This window comes from Lonchura striata, chromosome 13 (genome assembly GCF_050655825.1).
Source record: "Lonchura striata isolate lonStrDom1 chromosome 13, ASM5065582v1, whole genome shotgun sequence".
NCBI lineage: Eukaryota > Metazoa > Chordata > Aves > Passeriformes > Estrildidae > Lonchura > Lonchura striata.
In genome coordinates this window covers 11,515,256-11,537,771 of record NC_140715.1, presented here as the reverse complement: position 1 = coordinate 11,537,771, position 22,516 = coordinate 11,515,256, and the positions used below count along the sequence as shown (strand labels likewise).

The 22,516-nt window shown below is 37.9% G+C and overlaps 1 protein-coding gene across 7 annotated transcripts in view; it reads left to right on the top strand.

Annotated features, from left to right (window-relative positions):
• Positions 1-22,516, top strand: part of MACROH2A1 (macroH2A.1 histone) — a 46,819-nt gene that overhangs the window by 10,676 nt on the left and 13,627 nt on the right. For 4 of the 7 annotated variants that reach the window (XM_085591278.1, XM_021549528.3, XM_021549531.2 and 1 more), the window contains exons 2-5: positions 1,477-1,677; positions 14,299-14,405; positions 15,579-15,776; positions 17,566-17,676. In XM_085591278.1, coding sequence (XP_085447404.1) covers positions 1,506-1,677; positions 14,299-14,405; positions 15,579-15,776; positions 17,566-17,676 — 588 coding nt within the window. In that variant the 5' untranslated portion in view covers positions 1,477-1,505. The remainder of the gene's footprint in view (positions 1-1,476; positions 1,678-14,298; positions 14,406-15,578; positions 15,777-17,565; positions 17,677-22,516) is intronic. The other 3 variants (XM_085591277.1, XM_021549532.2, XM_021549530.2) reach the window with 1 other exon arrangement.

Genomic DNA, 22,516 nt, shown 5'->3' with positions numbered 1-22,516 from the left:
GAAAGGAGAAGAAACCTCTGATACTCGTGTTCCTTTAGCTATTCTGACTGGTATTTGTTTGGTAGTTATGTAGCCTAAATCTTATTGACTCATTGGGAATTGAAGGACTGCAGGATGTGTCAGCACAGAACAGAAATTGCAAAACCTAGGAGTGGGGTTGATGAACCTGTTTTGCCTTATTCTGAGATCACTTCATTGTGGATTCAGGCATGTGGAAAATACAGTTAGGTTCTGAGGGCAAGGAGAGAATTCAGGATAAACAAGTGAAAAATAGGGGAAGTAGAGAAATGGTGTGATAGGAAAGCAGAACTAAAGGAGGTTTCATTGTGGAGTGTATAAACACATCAATGAATGTGGATGTGTGCTAAGTAGGATTTGTGCAGCAAGGGAAGAAGTGAGGTGTGTCTGTATCACTGATGCATTCCGCTGGTTTCCCTGGAGTTCAGACATGAGGGAGGGGAGAGGTGGGGAGATGGGCACTGTCTCCTCTGAGGTAATTTCAAAACCCAGTGAGTTGCCTAAACCTTCAAAGACACCTTGAGAGCCTGTGAACCCTCCACCTCTTTGGATTTGTCAGTTTCTATTTACAGCCTGAGCAGAAATCAAAGAGAGGACAGAATATGTTTGACAGCTGTATCAGCAGTAGGTTCCCTCAGCGAGATAAACTGAGATACAGTTGTCAGATACGTGCTGGGTGTTCAGAGCATTGTGCTGTCAGGGAAAGGTGGCAGATAGAAGATTGTCAGATTCCTGGAGGGAATGTTGAAGTAATATGGTCTTCAGGGTAGAGATGGCTGAGTTTTGGTAGGTTCAAATCTCAAGAGGGTCATTTCAGAGCTTTCTAAAAATAGAACATCTACTGTACAGGGAGATGTATTTTGCCATCCATAGGCCTTTGTTCTGTCAATTCTCATGCACCTGGAAAATCAAGTATTTTAAAGGAGGTGAATATACTTTTATGAAAGCTTTAGTGGATATGGTTTCTCCTAGTTTGGAATATAATTATACATGAACCTAACTGCCCTATCACATCTGTTCAAATGTCCTACCAAAATATTTTCATGGAGATAAGGGGGCTGTGTCAGTCTCCTTTCAGAAAGCATCCTCTGCTTCAATGCAGAAGTTCTATTTTAAATCCGGTACCTATCACTCTTTGCTCCATTAGTGGTACAGGGTCTACTCTGTTAGGAATTTCAGGAAGGTTGATTCTTAGGAAATAACTTGTTTTATATACTTTCTGTATGAAGTTATATGAAATTACAATGGGGACTAAACATTCAGTGGGAAATTATTTTAGGTTCTTGTGTATAGTCTAAAAAGACAACTCGTCTGTATGTTTTAGATACTGTAATGCATTGCCTACCCCAAAATGCTGATTTGCCTTGGAATTCAATGTGTGGTGTTACAGTATCAGTCCTTATTAATAACCTTTTATATTTTGTTCCTTTTTTTTTTTTTATTTCTTCCTAAATATAGAGTGCTGTTTCAGACCTGATACAGACAAGATGTCCAGCAGGGGTGGAAAGAAGAAGTCAACCAAGACTTCCCGCTCCGCAAAGGCTGGAGTCATATTCCCTGTTGGAAGAATGCTCCGGTACATTAAGAAAGGCCACCCAAAGTACAGAATTGGTGTTGGTGCTCCTGTGTACATGGCTGCTGTACTGGAATATCTAACTGGTAGGTTTTGCTGAATTATGTGAAATAGTAGCAGTAAAAGTTAAACACAAACTGAATTTACACAGGAAAAAACCCAAACAAGCAAAATAAATTACAGCTGAAGTGTGCATTTTGCTGATCACATATCTAAGCCAAAATCAAGGTACCCTCACCCCTGCCTCAGAGCCTTGATGACTTTTGTTCATTCCAGCATGGAGTTTGCTTTCACGACTTGTAAACATACTCTTTCCACATAGTCAGGGTTCCCACTGCCGTCAGTGTGTGTGGACTACATTGTTGCAGTTCTCCTTGCTTTGATTTGTGCCTGATGACTTTGTTTGGGTTATAATTGACTGTTAAGCTTATACATTAATTTTAAGTAGAGAGCTTCTCCATGTTTACACAGGGCTGAGACTGCTTACAGTTTTGTTTAAACATTTTTGTTCAATTTGCAGATTTATTTTCAGACTACACATGCTGTTTGCAATTTGTTTGATTGATTCTGTGTATACATGCAAACTGTTCATCTGCCCTGGATCTATGTAGCTTATTTGCTTACAGCTGTAGTTCTTGTTCTGTTCCCTTCATCACATCAGAATGAGAATACCTTAAATAACTATCTCATCCTCACCTTCTCACAGACAAAAGTATTATTTTGCCTCCATTTAGAAATAAGATTCAAAGGAATAAAATACTTTGCCCAATGACATAAACAACCAGACATGCAAGTGAAAATCTTTACATAGCTGTTTTATTCTCAAACGGAACTGAAGACATTGCAAGTTTACCCACTCTAAACAACATTACAAAAGCAGTCTTTTGACAGAAAACCCCAACTGGAATAGAATCAGCATATGGGCTTTTTGCAATAATGGTTGGCTTAAAATAAAGAAAACAAATGGATAAGAATGTTCAATCACCTTCATGTGGCCAGATTGATGTCTAAGTATTTACCTGTGGTGTAGGGATCTAGCAAAAAGCACAAGTGCCAGACAGATGAGTGTTTGGAGCCAGATTCTATTAGCATGACTAAGGAAAAGTTTAAATTGGATCTTATTTCTCAAAACAGTGTTTCTTTATCCAGTGCATCTTGCTTGTGTTGGTGCTCTTGCCATAGGTTCAAGTGTTTCAATGGACAGGAGACTTTAAGCTGTATTGATGTGCTGAGCCTCTAAAAGGTACAGGTTTTTCTTTGACTCAGGTAGAAAGTTATAAAGCATTGTCTTTTCTGGGAGTATTTAAAATTGAAGCAACCTGACCTTACCACACTATTACATATAATGGCTCTTGACATTGAAGGACAGAAGATTTCTTCTTATAAAGTTTCTTCTTCCCCTAAAGATGAAGATTGGCAATATTACCAAAAAAATAATATTGTGTTTGTTTTCTGTAGGGTATTCATAACATCAAATATATTTTTTTTCACCTTCACTTGTCAACATTCAGTATTCTTTATAATACAGGTGAGCTTAAGGCTCTGCTAATGAGCAGCACATATTATGGGTTAAATAATTTAGTGTTGAATGAGGCAATGATAGTTTAAGCAGTTAAGAATAGGCTGGGGAAATAAAGGTGTTTCTTTAACTGCTGTGCATCCCGAGAACTTGTCTGAGGATATTACCAACAACAAGAAAAAGAAAAAAAAAAACCAAGGAAAATAACATATATCACTTTAGGAAAAACTAAAGGCAGGAGGAAAGAAAAGAAAGAATAGCTGAAGGAGAAAGTACTTTCCTTCTTTATCCCTTCAACTCTTTTAAGGCAGTTTTGCAGTGGTTTTTCTGTCTCCTTGGAAGGCTAGGTAGGTAATCCTAATAACCTGTATCTCATGGCTTTCTTTAATTCCTGTACATAGATGCATGTCAGAAGCACAGATATGCCTTTCTTTCCAGAGTTGGTACCAGTTTTATCATAGAATTATTTGGGTTGGAAGGGACTTCCTTTTTCTAATCCATTTTCCATGGACAGGGATACCTCCCTCTACACCAGATTGCTCCAAACCACGTCCAGTCTGGTAGCCTTGAACCATCTTGGCCATTTCCAGAGATGGGGCAGCCACAGCTTCTCTAGGCAACTGTGCCAGTGCCCCAGCACACTGACAGGGAAGAATTTCTTCCTAATATCTAATCTAAATCTATCCTGTTTCAGTTTGAAGTGATTCCCCCTTGTAGTCCCATCACTACAAGTCCTTCCTTCTCCAGCTTTCCTGTAGACCCCTTACTGTTTCAATCTGGTGGTTTTTGTTTTTTTTTTTCCTTTCTGTAAGTTTTTCACACAGTGTATAGTATGATTTTTAAGCCTTTAGTGCTCAGTATGTTTTCTGAACTTCAGGTCATTAATCTTTTTCAAGGTATTTCAGAAACAGCCCCTTGAAATTGAATGCTTGGAGATTTTGGGTTTGTGTTCTTTTTACCTCTTGGTAGTTATTACTTCACAAAACCATAGAAATCCTGACTTCTCTGCAGGAGAGTTTTTAAAGATCCTTATGTTAGCACATGGTCTGAGACCAAATCAAAGCATTTCAACCATTTCAAAGAAAAACTAGGAACGTGACATAATAGGAAGGAGACCATCTGAACTGGCATGCTAATAAATTGGCTAAATCAAAAAGCAATCCTGTGTATCCAGGAAGGAGAAGTATAAAATATCAAAAGCAGTCATAGGAAAGAGAAATTTCAGAAACAAAAACGGGAGGGGAAATGACAGAGACACGACCTAATAGAAAGGAACCTACTAAGGTTTAAAAATTGGTACATCAGTGCACAGAATATGGAACCATCTTCATTCATTTAGAAAGTGAGGTGTTAAATTTTGCTGGCCTTTTCTGAGGTTTAACTTCAATGTAAATCTGAAGTCAGCCCATAATGTGGTCAGATCTGGGATTTTTTGTTCAATTTGAGATTTGAACTTCTGAAATGCTTCCAGCTGTTCAAACTTGAAGATCTGTTCTGGATTCATTTAGAGTTATGACTTACCACTTTGTACTTTGAAAGTAGCTTATTTTTATCATGTATGTACAACTCTTCATCAAAAAGTAAGAGTACATATTCTATGATTTCACATGTCCTTAGATTTCAATATACTTCACATTTAAACAAGTTGCACAGTGAGTAGTCTCCTTTTCTTACTTACTCGCTAAAGGTTCTCATTACCTAGAAGTAACATTAGAAAATAATTCTCTCATCAGCACAAGCAGTGTATCCTGTTTTGTTTCTTAGGCCAAGTTGCTTGTTGTTTCCTGGTTTTATCTATGGAAATAATGTGTTATGTCCACTGTAAATAGAATGCAAGTGTGTCTTTCATGGGTAAATGTGCAGAAAGTACCTTTGTGTGTTACCAATATTGAAGCAGGTGGATATATACTTCCTTTCTTTACGCTGGAGGAATAGTGTGGATGCCAAAGAAATATAAATGCACAGTTCTTTCTTTTCCTTCTTTGAAGCAGTAGTTCATGCAGTGCTTCCTGCTTTGCAGGGAATAGTCAGAATAGTGGATCAGTTCTGCAGCATAAGCAGAAATTAATTTTAACCATTATCAACAGTTTTCAGTTGGCACATTCTCTGTTGATTACTTTTGTCTTCTTTCCCTATTGCACTTACTTTCCAATGTTCCTTGCCTATTTGTTTTTCCAAATGTGAACTTCAGAAAACTGCAATCCCCCCCATAATTTCTCTGCAAAGTAGTGTATCAATATCAGTTTATGTCAAAAAAGAACTCTAGGTCAGTCAAGAGAATGGCCACAGACTTCATCTGGGGCATTGCAGCCACTCACATGAATTTTGGTGGTTTATATTTGTCAGAACTGGTCCTGCCATACATCTCATCAAATATGGTCTTTTCGGGTGTAGAGCTTGCACAAGTTACAATATGTAGTCCAGTCTTTCTTACTAATGGAAAGAGATACTCCTTTGCCCTTGAAAAACAGAAATCTCTTGAGCTTATTTAAAGGCAGAAAGAGCCAGGCCTGCAAGTGATTTCTGCTCTCCCCTCCCCCATCAACCATTCTACATTGTAAATAATTTTCAATTGCCAAAATGTCATAGCAAATGAGAAGAAGGAGAAGTTTATAAAACAGCAGGAGCACAGGAATACAGAAGAAATGAGACTGATTTATACTTGTTACATACATAATGAAGGTAGGAGAAAATGTTAAATACTTGTTTTCTCCATTAGATCTTTTTCTTAGCTGTGTTTTTGGGATTGTTTTGCGCAGGGGTACTGTTGATCATATATTTTCTTGAAGTGTAAAATAAGCACTTCTTGAACCCCATGGTTAGAATTGCATCTGAGGCATTCCCTTGTTTACCTGAGTTTTTGTTTTAAGGCTTTCTAATGTCACCAGAATCAAATAATGGGGGTTCCTGTGCTGGAGCTCAATTCATTGCATTTTTATCTTGATGAATTTTCAATGTGGGAAGCATTTTTGATCCAGCTGCTGATTGGCTGCAAAAGACAAGTCTTTCCTGAGTGCAGTAGGTTTTACTGCTCATTTCAGATGCTCGCTTTGCAATGTCCAAGCTGAGCAAATTGAATTGCTGTTCACCTCTTGTGTTCTGCTTACTGACCAAAATCTTCACAGGGTCACAGAGGAAAACAATTATTTGCCCTTTCTTCAAAGCAGATGTTCCACTGAACTCCTGCTTGGAAGCAGAGGGGAGCTCAGGGGATCACAGTAATAAAGCATTTGGTTAAAAGCAGATTCAAGTTCCAGGCAGTCTGAGACTCCCATAAATAACCATCCTTGGAGAGTAATGAAATTTAAGAAGATAATTAACTGACAATATTTTTTGATACCATTGAAATGTGTATTCACTACCAAGATACATTTCTGCTATTTAAACAGGCAGCTTTAGAAACACAACTTCATTTAATGGTGGTGTACCACAAACTCTGTCCCAAAGATGCCAGAAGTAAATTAGGGGCTCATAGGACCTGTGCCTTCTTTGAGCGAGCATGAAAATACCTCTTTGTATGTATTGTGCTTTCAATATGGATTAATACTGCACCTAAAATACAGCAGGGCTGTTTATGACAATAACCTACAAGCAGAGACCTTTTGACTGTATCGGCATAGGAAAACTCCTTTGTAACATTCCTTCTACATAAGACTAGTGTCATGCTCTCAAGTGAAGTGTCAGTATCACAATTTAAAATTGCTCTGCTTGTAAGAAGTGCAACTTCAGATATAAAACTTTGCACTGTTATCAACTGAATTACCAACTTTCTGAATTATAAATGCATGAATCAGTCTCTTTTGAATGTTTATAAATGAAGAGTTTTCTTTCACTTACAAGCCCTTCCTTAGCTCCAGCCCCGTAACACTTACAGATATGTCTGTCTTATTATGTAGTCCTGTAAATTTCCATGGATCTCTGAGTTACAAAAGCTTACTCAGTACAAAATTACTGACCTGATTACAGTCGTGATGTATTCTCCAAGCTGCACAGGTCAGGTTTGACAAAAAACTGTAAGAACCAACAAGAGAGTTTTCTTGTAATAAAAGCTCTAACAATGTGTACTGCTATGTCAGCATAGTTCAGAGTGGTGAATATACAACATTGTGACGTGTCATATTGCAAGAATGTACAAAATGCTGGATAGGGCTGGTTTAGTTTTATGGCATGGTCAGTGAATATTTCCTGCCTTGAAAATTTTTTTTGCTATATTTCAGTTACATTTTAACTAACATTAAATACTTCTTAGTCTATAAGTAATTTCACCTGTTTATTTGGCTAAGCTGCAACAGAGTAATGACTTCATCTATATGTTGCTGCTCAATTTAACACTGGTATCAGCCTTTGTTTGGAAGAATGGAGTGTAAAAGAAGTGTAAAACAAAAATGTGGCTGATTTTGTTACATGGTTTTTACCTACTCATACCTTTGTCTTAAATGGAATTCCTTGTTGAGAAGAATAAAAGAATCTATAAAGCTGAAGTCTTTTCTTCTTTGGCCCTTTATTCTTGGAATGACAGTTGTAGGACAACTGGGTAGAAGCAGGAAGACATTCTGACTCCACAGTGTATTTAGCAAACAGTTCTTTCCTCGGATACTCTCAAATTCTAGAAGTTCTTGCATCAAGTATTGTAAGCATGATTTTTTTTTTCTTTTTTTTCCATGAGGATTACTTATAATGCCTGAGTTCAGATAATATTCTGTCTTCGATCTTCGTATTTTTCCAAAGTATATTTTTCCCTGAATTACATTTAGAAATTAAATTCCATGTGGATTCTTTGGTCTCAACAAATGAAATGCTCCTTCCGCAGTATAAACTTCACTGGGGAAAAAGAAATTTAGGGGATATACAGTGAAATACAATATTTCTAAATCATACAGGAGGTACTTTCTCTCAAATTGCAAAAATGTCTGTGGTATAGCAGGCTTTGTTAGTGGATGATGTCATGGATACTAAAAATGGTGCTAAACCTTTCTGAATGGGTTCAGAAAACAATTAGACACATCCATAGAAGTAAAATCTGTTGGGGAACTAAACAAAAAGACAGCATTTCTAACTTGGGGAACCACTCAGCTGCAGATGGCTGAAATCAGAGGGAATGTTCTGGAAAATTTGCTTGCTCCTTTAATGTCCCAGCCCACCTGCACTTGGGCACTGGCTGAGGACCGGAGGTCAGGCTGGATGTGGGCTTTGCTCCAAGGAAGTTACAGTGAGTCCTCTTGGTTTCTTTAATGTTTAGAAAAGCAGCATTAAAGACTAAGCCAGGACCCGGTCTCAGGATGTGAGTAGTCCCCTGTATTCTTTAACAGCCAGACCAAAGCATACATGGAAATCATTTAGATTGGAAAAGTCCTCCAAGATCATCAAGTCCAACTGTTAACCTGGCTCTGCCAAGTCCAGCACTAAACCATGTCCCCAAGTGCCACATGCTGCACTTGATCAGGTAACGTCTGGCAGCAGTTACTTTAATCATGTTTGAGTGCTTGTCTAAAACATGTGTAAGCTGTTATGAGGAACAGCAAAGTGTACTGCCAGGTAGAGGAAGCTCCACTGAAAAAGAATAAAGGCTGATTTGAGTTTGATTAGGATTCTTGTGAAGAAGAGCTAGGCTATCTCTTTAAATTAGTGCTCAGGGTGTAGCCATTGTAAAAAATAACATCTGAGTTGAAATTCAGGTTTCCCTGAAAATTGAACTCTCATGTCCCTTACAGATTAATAGTAAATAAGAACTCAAAGTATAACAAAAAAAAAGGAACTTATGTAACATTGGATGTCTTACAAAAAAAATAATGGATGGTATTATGGTATTAAAGTGTAGAAAAAAGCTGAAGAGACGCGTAAGTCAGATCAGAAGGCTCTAAGTGGAAGTGGCTTTTGTGGCCTATTTGTGTTTTATGTAAACAGCAGTCTGTCGTCTGCCTCACAGAAATGCAAAACTTATAATAACTTTGTGAAGTTAACAGTTTATCCTTTAAAGGGGCCTAGTTTTGATACAGCTCAGACACTCAAAACTGAAAGGATTGGGGTTTTTATCACATCCTAAGAGAACGATTGCCCTGCTGAGAGTTACAGTTTCATCAGGGCTTGTTCAAAGCAGTAAAGTTTCTTGAACTGATTTTCTCTGCATCAGGTTTCCACAACTTTGAACCAGGGATGAGAACTGTTTTATTGGAATACGTAAGAGGGAAAGTGTTGTTAAATGATTCTACCTTCACTCTTGCAACTGCAGATTCCAGGGGGATTGGGTGGAATACATGGAGAGAAGAATGCAGGAAACTCTTAACAGCCTGGGTTGATTGGGTTAAAACCTTCTGGAATCATGTAAAATGAATCTCAAGTCAATAAAATGCTGATGGGAAAGATAATTAATTTAAGTACAATAAGCAGATTCTTTGTCACTTTTTTGACTCTGTAGCAAATACATATTTTTCTCAGTGGAATTGTCAACATTTATTTTTCTTTGATTTCTGGATATTGTTTTCAATTTTCTTTTAAGGAGTGGCTTCACAATTTTTTTAGAAACCCCCGACTTGTTCCTGTTGGAATTCGTGTGTTCAGAAATTGGCCTTGTATCAGCACATCACCTGTTAGTTGTTAAGAGTTTAATTTTCAAATATATGATTTCATCTCCCTGAAGATAAGGTGAACAAAGAGATTCAATGCAACAGCAATGATTTAGCTTGCAATTTAAACCAAAAAAAGAAAAAAAAAAGGGAAAAGAACATTTTGGGGATGAAGTCAGACCAGTTTAATTTATTGCTTACATTGAGAAAGAGTACAGCCTGGAATGCATGATAAGCTAAAGGCTTTTTTATTTAGGCTTAAGAGGAGTTTTAGTCAGTAATGACTAATAATTTTGTTTGAAAACTAGTAATATTTTGTTTGTACTAGTAAAACTAGTAATATTTTGTTTGAAAACTAGTGATAAGTGAATTTGAGCACTCTCCAGGAGTGGGAGGAGAATGCATTTGTATTTGTAGCATGCAGGTCTGCAGTTTATACTGTGCCTGCTTTGTTCTGGCCTAATAGTAAATAGTTTAATTTTAGCCATGTGTCGTGGTCTGTTCCAGAATTTGCAAATGTGAATACCAATGTAACAGTACTCAGGGCAGAAGGCAGCCCCTTGTGAAACAGGGAAATGCAAGTAGTGAAATTGGGAACTTAGTAGGGTGAGTAGAGATGACCAGGGTCTCTGAAAGTAAAGGACAAGGAAAACTGAAATCTGAGTCCTAAATCCTTCATCCAGGATGAGGTTTCTGTGGTGACTTCTGACACTTTTTGGTTGCGTTTGAGTAGGAAATGTCTTGACATCAGCTTTTCCTGTGGTCTTATCTCAATCTTAAATATGAGGATATACAACCGGTTTGCTTTTCTCCTTTAAAAATACTTAACTGAACTTTTAAAAACCTCAGATGAAGAAAACCAGATTTGGTCCAAGTGCTGAAAACAGGCTTAGACCAGTTTTCAGTACCCATATACCAGTTCTAACTATTACCAAGAAGTTTTTCAAGTGATCTAAATGAAATCTGCTTTGGAGATACGTTTTAAGGAAAATTTCTTAACTTTTAGGGTTTCCCACTCAACGCTTTTACTTTATTAATGACTGAAAGGAAGAAAAATATTAATCATAACAATGTCTTTTAAATCAAATTGGTATGCTCACAGTATAGTCAGATTTCTGAAGCATCCATACCTTTTTTGCTATTAAACAGCTGTCCATGCGCGACTATATCACATGCTGACATTGAATTCCTAATTAATTTTCTTTTCCTAATTATACAGCTCTCACACTTTTTTTTTGGTTTTTTTTGTGTTTTTTTTTTTTTTATATCTGTACTTAAAGTGGTACGTGTTGGTTTGCATTTTTGTTTGAAATTATTCAAAAGCACAGAAGAAGTCATTTGTGCAGATGGAGTTTATCTTCATATTAAGCTGATTTCAGTATGTAGTAGTTGAAGGATACATTCCAAACCATATAATATTGAAAAAGTTGGTATTTTTCTTCTTTTTTTAAAAAACAGAGCTCTTCATGTTCTGTAGTTCTGTAAAGTGTGTCTTGCAGTTGCCTGCTGCCTGAGTGGTAGTGATGTAATTATTCTCTAGGGGGGAAATGCCTTGAGTAAATATATGAAACGAATGGAATAGACATTATGCAACTTCCATCCTTTTTGTGAGGCCTCATTTTTGTAAAATATTTTTGTTTTGGTTTTCTGGTTGGATAAATACAAGCTGAGTGAAACCTGATGTCATGGAAGCTCTTAAAACTTTCTTTTCCCTCAACAATTCTAAGCAAAGCTTTCCCTCTTGACCCTTCTTTGTTGCTGGAGTTGATTTTTAAATGCTTTCTCCTACTGTGAGAAGATTGCTTTTAATGAAACAGAACTCCTCAATGACTCAGACCTTTGAACCTTGTAGAATGACACTTCCAAAGTGATGGGCTGACCTAAGAGTTCAAGTCCAGTTTCAATTTTAAGTACTTCTTCCCACCTACTCCTTTTCCAGGTAAATCCACAGTTACTCTTCTGAAAATTTGAATCAGTTCCTTTACAATCCTCTAATGTAAAATTGATTTTTAAAATGGGCAAAGCACCATTTAAATCTCCAGAATTAAAGCAACATTAAACAGTGCTGTCTGCAAGAAAAATCCGGGCAAGTAGTCTGAATCCTGTCTGCATCCAGAAAGTCTTCATTTCCAGCATTTCTAAGTGCTCTGGTCTGTTGGATTTGGATTAGGTTTGTCTCTTGTCAGTTCTAAATCAAAAAGCTGTTGCCTATGTTTGCCTCAGTTTGAATACCCCCTGATCCTCTGTTTTTAGATAGGGGAGTCCCCCTCTGACCAGACTCGTGCACATAGCTGAGTCTGGCAGCTCTGAGCGCTGTGGGTCTCTCTGCATGTACAAGCAATACTTGATTGTTGTTGGAGCATTGAGGAGAAGGCCAGAAGAGAAATTCCAGCCTCCATGGCCTCCTCCTCTCTCCCTCTCCCCAAGCTCCTCTTTTGTGGTCCTCAACACCGGTGCAAAGCGTTCTCTTCCTGAAGAGGAAGTGGGGTACCTCAACTTCCCTAAAGGACCATTAGAAAACTGTAATTTCAAAATGAGTTTCCTGTCCAAGGAAGAGGGCTTAGCACTTACAAGAACAGTTCTCCACTGTACGAGGCAGACATTTTAGTTTTATGAGGAACAAATAAAACATTCCTGTGTGCTTTACAGGCATAGCACTTTCTTAGAGTCTTTAGTTCCAGAATGACCTGTCTGCATAGCTGTGCTGATCAGTCACAGAGAGTAACACGGCCTGACTGTTCAGCAGGGCCCGGTGCCGGAAAGCAGTGGAGGTGGAGGAGCAGAGGCCAACCAAAAAGCAGCAAAGCCTTCCCTTGCTTTTGAGCTGGCATTAAGTCTGAGGTACAAACAGTTGCATTCCTGGTGTGAAGCAGTGGAGGTGGTGGCGTTACTCAGTGACAGAGCCTTGCTGGGGTCAGTGGGGGTGCCTGGGGTGCACCCAGGATTTCACAGTGTCCACTGCGAGGTGATGCAGGGCTTTGGCACCACAGGCTGCAGGCAGCAAACCTCACGTGTCTGAGCTGAGCCTTGCCAGAAGTATGTGAAAGGGATTATGCCAACTTAATTCAGTTCTTTGGAGGTGTGGAAACAGTGGGCAGGTTGACCTTACCCTGCTAATCCTGCTTTAAAAATAAATTAAAGCAATTGTTGTCAGCATGAAATGTTGACTTACTTTGGGGTTTAGACTGAATATTCTGCCTCATGCTATACTAAAGTTAATTGTGTGCTTTGAAGAACACAAAAATGGTGAAAGCACACCAAAATCCACAATGAAGTTTAGTTGTAGAATATCCAGTTGAAAGTTTTCCAGTAATCATCATAGCTTAACTGTTATGGGACTTAGGATGGAAAATAATTGGTGAATCATGTTAAATTCAGTCTAATGAGAAGCCATAGTCTGTACTGTATAGTATTACTGAAGATTTACTGTGTCTTATGGTAAAGGCATGTGGTCACGTTGATTTCAGTCATTCTGTTTCCAGGTTAATGCCTTAATTCAGTTCTCTTTGCTTCTAAATCAAGCTTATGGGAGAGCTCTCATGGTGTAGTCAGTTCTGAAATGTGAAATCAAGCTCATATATTATTGGAATGTTACATTTTAATATTAGTATGTAATAGAGGTAAAAAAAGACATTTCCCTTATTTTTCCCCTCTTTTTCTCCACATATTACCAGATACACAAAAGGAAATCTACCAAGTGCAATAGTGAAACACGGATTGTAGAGAGGGAGATGAAAGGTTAAGTGTAATGGAGACAGCAGTGGCACATAATTGCTAAGTCTGATAAACATGTTATGTCATTTTTTTTAATTGTTCCCCAGACTTTCTTGTAATTAATTGCATCCTTGCCCAAGGATTGTTGAGCTGCAGATAAATCAGTTAGCAGGTAATGCTCTAGCCTTTCTCTTCAAAGATCCTTGGACAGGGAGCAAGATCATCTTTCCTAATTCAGTAAAAGCCATTAAATGCCTGGCTGTTGAACATTATTTTGTCAGCCCTGGAAATATCTTCTAAGGAATAATTTATGAGGAGCAAGCAAACATGATTCATCAATTACTTTTTCTGGTTAAAAACTTCTCAGATAGAGAAAAAAATCTTTAAATTAGTGTAGCAGCAGAATTTTTATTTTTAGTGTCCTAACTTGGATGTGTGTTTACATGGTTCCCTAATGCTAAAAATGAGTCATTGATAATAGTGTCTTTTCCAGTAATAAAAAAGTAGGTGATGCAAGCCAGAACTCACATTTGACAGATTTGAGAAAAAGACCTATAGTATTTGTCTATCTACTGTACTGTGTCCCTGATAGGAGAGGGGTCTTAAGAGATAAGCACACAGTAGCCTTGAGAAGAACACTGAAAAGTAAGGAATCTGGGGAAACTGTTTCAAAAGAATAAAAAATAATAATTCTAGTTTAAAGCACGAGACTTAAGTGTGCATTTGTTCTTCAGTGATTAGACATATAAAATCAAAATGATAATTTTGGAGTTAGATGTCTATTGAAGGTATCTACAGCAGTTAGGAGTAACATGATGTAATTCCCATACCTTTTTGCATGGATGCTAAATAACACATTGACTTTTCTTAATGACCACACTGTAATTAAAAGGAGCTTACTTTTTCCCCAGCGGAAATTCTGGAATTGGCTGGAAATGCTGCAAGGGACAACAAGAAAGGTCGAGTCACTCCTAGACACATCCTGTTGGCTGTAGCAAATGATGAAGAATTAAATCAGGTAAGAAGAGCCTCTGCCATGTGAAGGCCAGGATTTCATTTAGGGCTTCTTAAATTATTTTTTTATATAGCTGACTTGTAACTCAAGACCTCTGCTTATTGAGCAGCACACCAGGAAACACTCACTAGCATGCTGCCTGTGTAACTAACTACAGCACTCAGCTTAATTATGTATTTCAGCACTCCTAAAATGTGTAAAAATGCAAAATTGATGTAAAATTATGCTTGCTAACACTATTACAGAGGCAGTGGACGGGATTAATGTACCTTTTTGTGAGGTACTGTAAAAACCCCCCTGAAAAGATACTTTTTCCAAATCTGTGTATCATGATGGAGCAGGAAAGAGTATTCCCCCAACCACCCTCCTTCTGGTTTTGTATGAAATTTGGTAATACTTTCCATTCATTATCCCTTTGTAAGCTTGGATCCTCACTGAGTTGAGTAAACACAAATCAGAAGGTTGGAGCACCTGGGAGACTTTGATGTCACTGTCTGTATCCTCCTGAATAGTGAATTAGTCCCAGTTAGATGTATAAAAATGAGTTAAAGTGGTTTTAAATACAGAACATGATGTATTTCAAACTCTGCTTTTAAAGGGTTGAATAAACTGCCACTTTTGAATATTGATCTTCAGCTGCATATTTTTTTTAAGAAAGACAGGTATAGAGATTTGCTTAAATGTTTCCCTCCATTCTGAAATTTCTTCTTCTAAGAAAAAAAACTTTTTAATAATACAATTGCAGGAAAATGCAGCACTTGGGACATATACTGGGTTCTTCACAGTGTGGCACCCACTGTAATCTCACACCCTGGATTTGGGGTCCCATTTTTCTCTCACAGGCTGCCCTGCTGGGCCCTCAGGTGTGTGCCTGGGGCTGTCTTGGTTTTCCTCACTGGATAACAGCCTTCATGGCAGGGATTCAGAGAAACAGATCTCAGGTGAGCCCTAGAGATGCTGACAGTGACAAGCACATGTGCAAGAAAAACACATGCTCCCTTTATAATTAAAATCAAATATGTGGCCAGCTCCATTTCATATATTTCTCATCTCTTCTTCAAGGATAATGGTGGAGAAACTCACAGCAGTATACAAAATATGCAGTAAAGGCTATTTTCTCTTTATTGGTGAGTAAATACTAGAATTTGTTATGTACAACTTTTTTTTTTTTATTAGCTATTGAAAGGGGTCACCATAGCCAGTGGTGGAGTGTTACCCAATATTCACCCAGAGCTGTTGGCAAAGAAGCGGGGATCAAAAGGAAAACTGGAAGCCATCATCACTCCACCCCCAGCAAAGAAGGCAAAGTCTCCATCACAGAAAAAAACTGTATCAAAGAAAACAGGCGGCAAGAAAGGAGCAAGGAAATCCAAGGTAGAGTAATGTGTTTATTTTAAACCCAAAGCTTGCCAGCAGTAGCTGCAGGGAGCTTCACACCGGGCCAGCTCTCCATTGCACGTGTTGTTACCAATGGTGATTTCAGGGAGGATGAGCTCTGCCCTCTCCCTGGTGCACCTGGAGCCTGAACACCCTCAGGAGTGGCCCAGGTCTGCACAGACAGATGGGCCATAAATCCTCTGTTCTTTGTAAGAAACATTCTGAGGAGGGCAGAGGTTGTACCAAGAGACAAGAGGAAACCGTCTGGGGGCTGTACTGCTCTTGCCTTACAGATTTCAGTTTGTAGGAGTAGGAAATCTTTCTACTGTGTACATGTGTAGCCAAGGATGTTTTCTCTTTTGCAAAGCAACTACAGTTAAGCAATATGTTTGGCAAGTAGGAAGAAAAGTACAGGAATTTCACATGAAATGGACAAGGAATGTGAAAGTTCCCTCTGGGTCAAGCAAAGCTTATGTATTTATCCTGTTACTGTTTACTTGGTCTCTCTTCTGATTGTTTCACTCTTTTGGTTTTTTAAGCTGTTGAATTTAGATTTCTCCCTCAGAACACCTATTAGTTGACATTTCAAATGCAGTGCTTCCAATAACTAACCATACACTAATAATTCCCCTAAATCTGGAATTTTTTTGCCCTGCTTGATTACAAAAGCAGGAAGTCTGTTGTGGGGTTCTGTTTTTCTTCCACACAATAAACTGTATTGTCTGCTTACTATATTGGTATTTGGCTAATAGTAAACTCCTAGGGAATTGAAATAAGACCCATGAAAATGTAATTTTCAAAACACTTGTGTAAAGTAAAGCATGGTTACAGTTTCTAAAAGCACAATGTACCCTTGCATCAGTTATTTTAGTTGTTTGGCCTCAGACTTCATTTATATACTTCGGAAAGGGACAATAGGAGAACAGTGACTTCCTCAGTGTTCCAGGTGTCCCTTTTTTTGATTCAACACAGATGTTGCTGAGGCACCAAATATTTCTGTAAAATTGTAAATAATCATTTTATTGAAAATGTGAAATTGGCACCAATTGAGTTTATAACCACAGCCTTTGTGAATTGACTTCCTTTTCAAAATGTTCTAATCCTCCTTTTTGTTCAGTAAACCAATTAATTCCTGAAACCTGTTATTTCAGTGCAGCAATAAAGTTGAAAAGAGAAATGGTGGTTGAGGGGAACTCCTCTCTCCTCCAGCAGTTTCACTGGAGATGAAAGTAGGTGATGATGGTAAATAAGACAGAAAATTGTTCAGCCCATTTCCTGCAAGCAGGCAGATAGAAAGTATTCTCTTGACACTGCTTCTAAGGACAGCCACATTACAAAGGAGAGTTTCTAAAATTAAGTCTGTGAAATCTGGGAGCACCTCCCTTCACAGATAAAATTTATTCTCTGACAAGTCAGTTTCTAGCTTACAATAAGTGTCTGCCCACACACAGAAATCTGTAATCTTTGTCCACACAAGCCATTAGAAAGCTTTTAAAAGGTTGGGGCTGTTTATATGTTTTCCTGCAACATTTAAGACAACTGTCATCTCAACTGTTGTGGGCAAGAGGAGGCGCCTGTACATCTGCAGACGTTGAGGTTGTTTTTCCTATTGATCCCTTCAGCTGTTATCAGGCACTTTGGTTGGACTACAGGATAAAATCCAACACAACTGTTTGTACAGGCATTTTATTGCCTGCTAAGCATTTAGTGCATATCATATATTTTAGTGTCATTAAACTGTTTTTCTCAGAGCCTTGAGTTAACTAATTAACTATATTTCTGGAAGAAGAAGCAGGGAGAAGTGAGCAAATCAGCCAGTGCTGACAGTACAACAGAGGGAACTCCTGCAGATGGTTTCACAGTCCTGTCCACCAAAAGCCTGTTTCTTGGCCAGAAGGTATGATCCTACATTTTTATAAATTAATATATATTCTTCTGTGCTGCTTAGGGAACAGCCCTCTCCTACTACCCCCTTTTCCACAAAACATCTAGGTACAATGGACATTTCCCCACTGAGCAATCAAGGAGATGTATGATATCAGTTTTTCTCATCAAATAAATTTTCTGAAACAACTCTAGAGCATTTTAAAAAGTACATAAGTCATCATGTGACTACATAATTAAATACTTAATTAGAAGGAAAGCCTGTGTGCTTGTAATCTGTCTCTTTCATAAACAACATAATTGTTACAGATAAGCAACTGCCAAAGAGATTATTCTAAGCATAAAATGTGTTTTTCCAACAGTCAGCCCACTTCATTGCTGATGTAAATGATTTACAGGTTTTTATCAAAACCTATTTTAGACATTTATTCATAATAATGGTGTTATGCTGTGTTCTGCATTGTGATTTACAGAAGTTAATGTTGTGTAATAGTGAATTATGCTTTTATGAAAAGCTAGAGATCAACTATTCTTTTTTTCCCTGTGAATATGATTTGGGATGTGGGTTGGTTTAATACAAATACGTATCTGCTTAAAGAGGATCCATTTAAAGAGATGAGTCATTAAATTAATTTGGTCTTTTATCCTGAAACCTGCCTTTAATTTGTGATGCAAAATTTTCTTAAGTAAAACTGCATCTTTCTGCTATCATTCAATAATCAGATCATTGTGTTGTAAGCCATAAAAGATGAGCCATTGTCCATTGTGGAATGTAACTCCTCTGACTCATTTTTATTTCATACTGAGGTTGTTCTTCATTTATCCTCCAGTTTGTTTGCCAAGTAACATGCATGACAGTAACATTTTTTTCAATACTTCTGATTTTCCACATTTAATTTTACAGCTAGGTAGCTGTTTTGGTAGGATTAGTTTTTATTTTCCTCTTATTAGGAGGGTGGTTTTTCAAAAAACATTTTGATGACTAAATTAGAACCTAAAATTTATAGCCTACATTACTGTTTCAAGAAAGCAAGTAACGTCAGCCTTCCAGAGCTGATTTTGAGCTCATTTTAGTTACCATAGGAAACCTGTAATAAGACCCAGTGCTGTGTCCCAGCAAGACTGACCCAGCAAATCAATGGGGCTTTGCTGTTGGGCTCAGTGGAAGAAAATCATGAACTGCTTTAAGCTGTGGTGGCCAGTGTCTGTTGTGCAGCTTCCCAGTGAGTCCTGATACTGGGGAATGGACTTTCTGTCTTTGTCATTCACTTGAGTCCAACCCCCTGAGAAAAGTACTGGTGTGACACATCCAACCCTGCACTGGGTCCTTGTCAGCTAGCCCTGCACATGACAGGGACCAGGTGTTAGCATTTTGTTGTAACACATAATGAAAAGAGAAATTTAAAAAAATGAAAACCTGTTTGTCTCCTGTGAGGGAATGAGGGTTAGAGAAGATATTTGAAGAACTGCTGCTGCGATCAATCAATCAGGATCTTTCAAACCTTCTGTGACATTCTTGAACACCTTCCCAGCCATTTGTGTGGTTTGCAAAGCCATTATCTGCCAGATCAGAAAATCCTTTGCTAAATGCAGAGAAGGAAGAAAACAATCTTGGTTTTGATGTCACAACATTCATAAGTGTTTAATGAAAAAAATATTTTTCTAGGCTCCATGTTTATAGAAGGGAAGGAACTTATTTGCAAGAGCAGCTCTTCATCCTTCTAATAACCCTAAATTTAATTTGATGCAAAATCACAAATGAGAATGTTGCAAACCTGGGTATTGTTCAGCTTTTAAAATTACAGTTATTGCATTAAATATTTAGGTAACTGCTGACATTCAGCTGGAAATTCCTAGAGGTCATGAAATGGCAAAGAATCCTTCAGTTATACCTGAAGAAGTTTATTAGTGCCACATTAATTATTAAAATCTAGTTAATATGTAAATGATTGCACATCCACAAGTGACATCCCAGTGGAAATGTGGTATTGTGCACATTAACTAGTTTGTTTTTCCTGAGAGTATTGCAAAGTAGAGGCTGAGTTGCAGGATCTCAAGCCTAAGCTTTAAGGTTTGGATTTTCCAAGAGACCTCAGCTTTTGGTCTGCACTAGGCATCTTCAGTTTTCAGTATGAAACTCATACCAGAAAAAGCTTCAAGACTTTTAAGGTAATTTTGTCTGAAATCAGAAATGCCAGGCTTGGCTTTGAAAATATTTATGGATGTGCTAAGTGCCATCTGCATTTTATCTAACTAACATTTAATTGAAATGTTACCTCAAGTTATGTCCATTCTTTGTTGCACATGTATATGCAAGTTGTGTCTATTTTTTTAAAGTTGCCCTTTAGGGGATCACTTGTGCCTAAGACATGCTTCATACTATTGGGCAATGAAATTGAGCAATTACTCATTGGAGGATTTAATTCCACAGGAAAAATTCTGATTAGTTTTTTTTTTTGTTTTTGTCAATTGGATAGCTAACAGTGCATTGAGCAGTAAATGCAGAATTTAGTAAAATAATACTTAGCTGCCAACACATGCTATCAGTCATGCAGTCATGGGCAGCTTTTTAAGCATTTTCTTGTTGTTGCTAAATTGAAACTTTAATTACCAGCTGGCTGTTATGTAAATGCCATATATGACTAGGCTCAGGGATAGATTTAAGCTCCCAAACAAAAACAGTCTGCAGCTGATAGATCTGTGGCAAAAACTTGTAGAGCACAGAATTAGGAATTAAAAAAAAAAAAAAATCACTTACAGAATGACCAAAATATGTTTAGGAACATATCTCCACAAAACAGTTGTGGTGTGTGCATGTGTTTTGCTGTTGTGTTTTTTTTTAATTTTAAAATTCATTAAGTTTTTTTAATATTTTGATTTTGGTTTGATTTGATTGACTGGTTTTTTAAACAGCAGTTGCTTGTAGTCAAACCCAAGACTCAAACTCCAGTATGAATAACTCACCACGTGTGAAGTATTAAAGGATTCCAAGCTATTTGGAAAGGAAGCTTTCTTAGATTTTATTAGAAATTCCCGAACAGACACGTACTTAAAACAGGGCTGAATTACACTCATTTTTAGTCAAAATCACCCTAGTTTGAGGTAACATAGTTTATTCAAGCAACGTATGCAAATTATATGAAATTGCAGACTTTTAAAAGGAGAAAGAAGTTCAATTCATAGAATCAAATTAATGAAATGGAATTTTTTTTTTTTTCAGAAAATATAAATATAGGGATGATGGCCTCTTTAAAAGTCCCATTCACTTGTATGGGTTTCATAGACTGTCATATTCCCTGTTAATAAATTAACATACACAAAGAAATTATTTGAAGAGTTAAGTTTAAGAATGTGGGCTACAACAAACAAGAGATAAAATTCTGATATGGATGATATAAAGTGCCATGCCTGAAAATGAATGTTATGCTTTGTAGGCTGAGTGCTTTGGATTAAAAGGAAAGCCTGGCCTAACTGCAGCTGGTTGCAGGAACTGTATAAATGAATGAGAGCTTTCTCCTTCATAGTTGCTTTCCGTATCACCCCAACAGCTACTGGAAAAATAAATTAAAATACATATTGTAAACTCAGGCATTGGTTATGCTGTAGCTAATGTATTTCCCCAAATGAAAAAGTCTAGAAAATCTTTTGTACTTTTACAGTATTTAAAGTTTTGTCAGTAATCAACATGGTTCCCATGAAATCAGACTTTCCAACAGAAGCTATGAAGCAGGGTCAAACCCTGGTTAGAAACTTCCCATACCTGCAGTTTTGACCTCTGCCAAGTTTAGCATTCCCATTAGGTTGCATCAAATTGTAGAGTTGGTTTTGTGTTGTGGGTCACATCCTATTAGGAGACCCCCAAACTGTCTCTTAAGAACTCATAATGCAGATGTGAGGTCAGTTTAGGCCTCTGTGCTGCCTTCTGCAGTTCCCTGTGTGCCTCAGGAAAGAGGAGAAAACTTCAGGAGCAATCCTCCTGATTTACAACAAGAAAGAAATTGAAAGACATGCTTGAAATATATGAGGTTACTTAGAGGAGTAAATGAGCATTAATGGGTGGGTTTAAAAATCTCTGCTTTCATAAGGGACAAAAGGAAGTAAAACAATCAAAATAAGAACTAGAAGCAATAAGCACGTAATATCATTTGCCTGCTTATGGTACCTCACCAAGACATTCCCAAAGGCTGCAGAACTGTAATGAGTACTGAAGTATACAGAACATGGTGACCACTGATAAGGAAACAAAAAAAAAAAAGCCTCGTCCCCTTGTTGGGATAGAGGAATTGCTGGAGACAAGTGTCTGCTTTCTCAGAGATAGGCTCGTGTTTGCTGGCTTAAAGAAGGAGCAGCAGCAGCTTTGATCCTGTTTGAGTGCAGAATAGTCTCAGCACATCCCTGTAATTGATGTTTAAGGGATGCTTAGGGTGTCCTTCATCTCTATACTTGGGAAAGAAACAAATACCCTCATTTAATGGCAAAATTAGAATCACAGAATAGTTTGGAAGGGACCTTAAAACTCCTCTCAATCCAAACCCCTGCCATGGGCAGGGACATCTTCCATTATCCCAGGTTGCTCCAGGCCCCATCCAACCTGGCTTTGACCATTTCCAGGGATGGGGCAGCCACAGCTTCTCTGGGCAGCCTGTGCCAGGGCCTCATCACCCTCACAGGGAAGAATTTCTTCCTAATATCCAATCTTAATCTCCCCTCCTTCAGTTTAAGGTCATTCCCTTTGTCCTGTCACTCTATGCCATCATGAAAAGTCCCTATTCAGACTTCTTGTGAGCCCTCTTTAGATACTGGATAATAATAATCCCACATAGTGATCAGTGTAAAACCAAAATAGAGCTTAC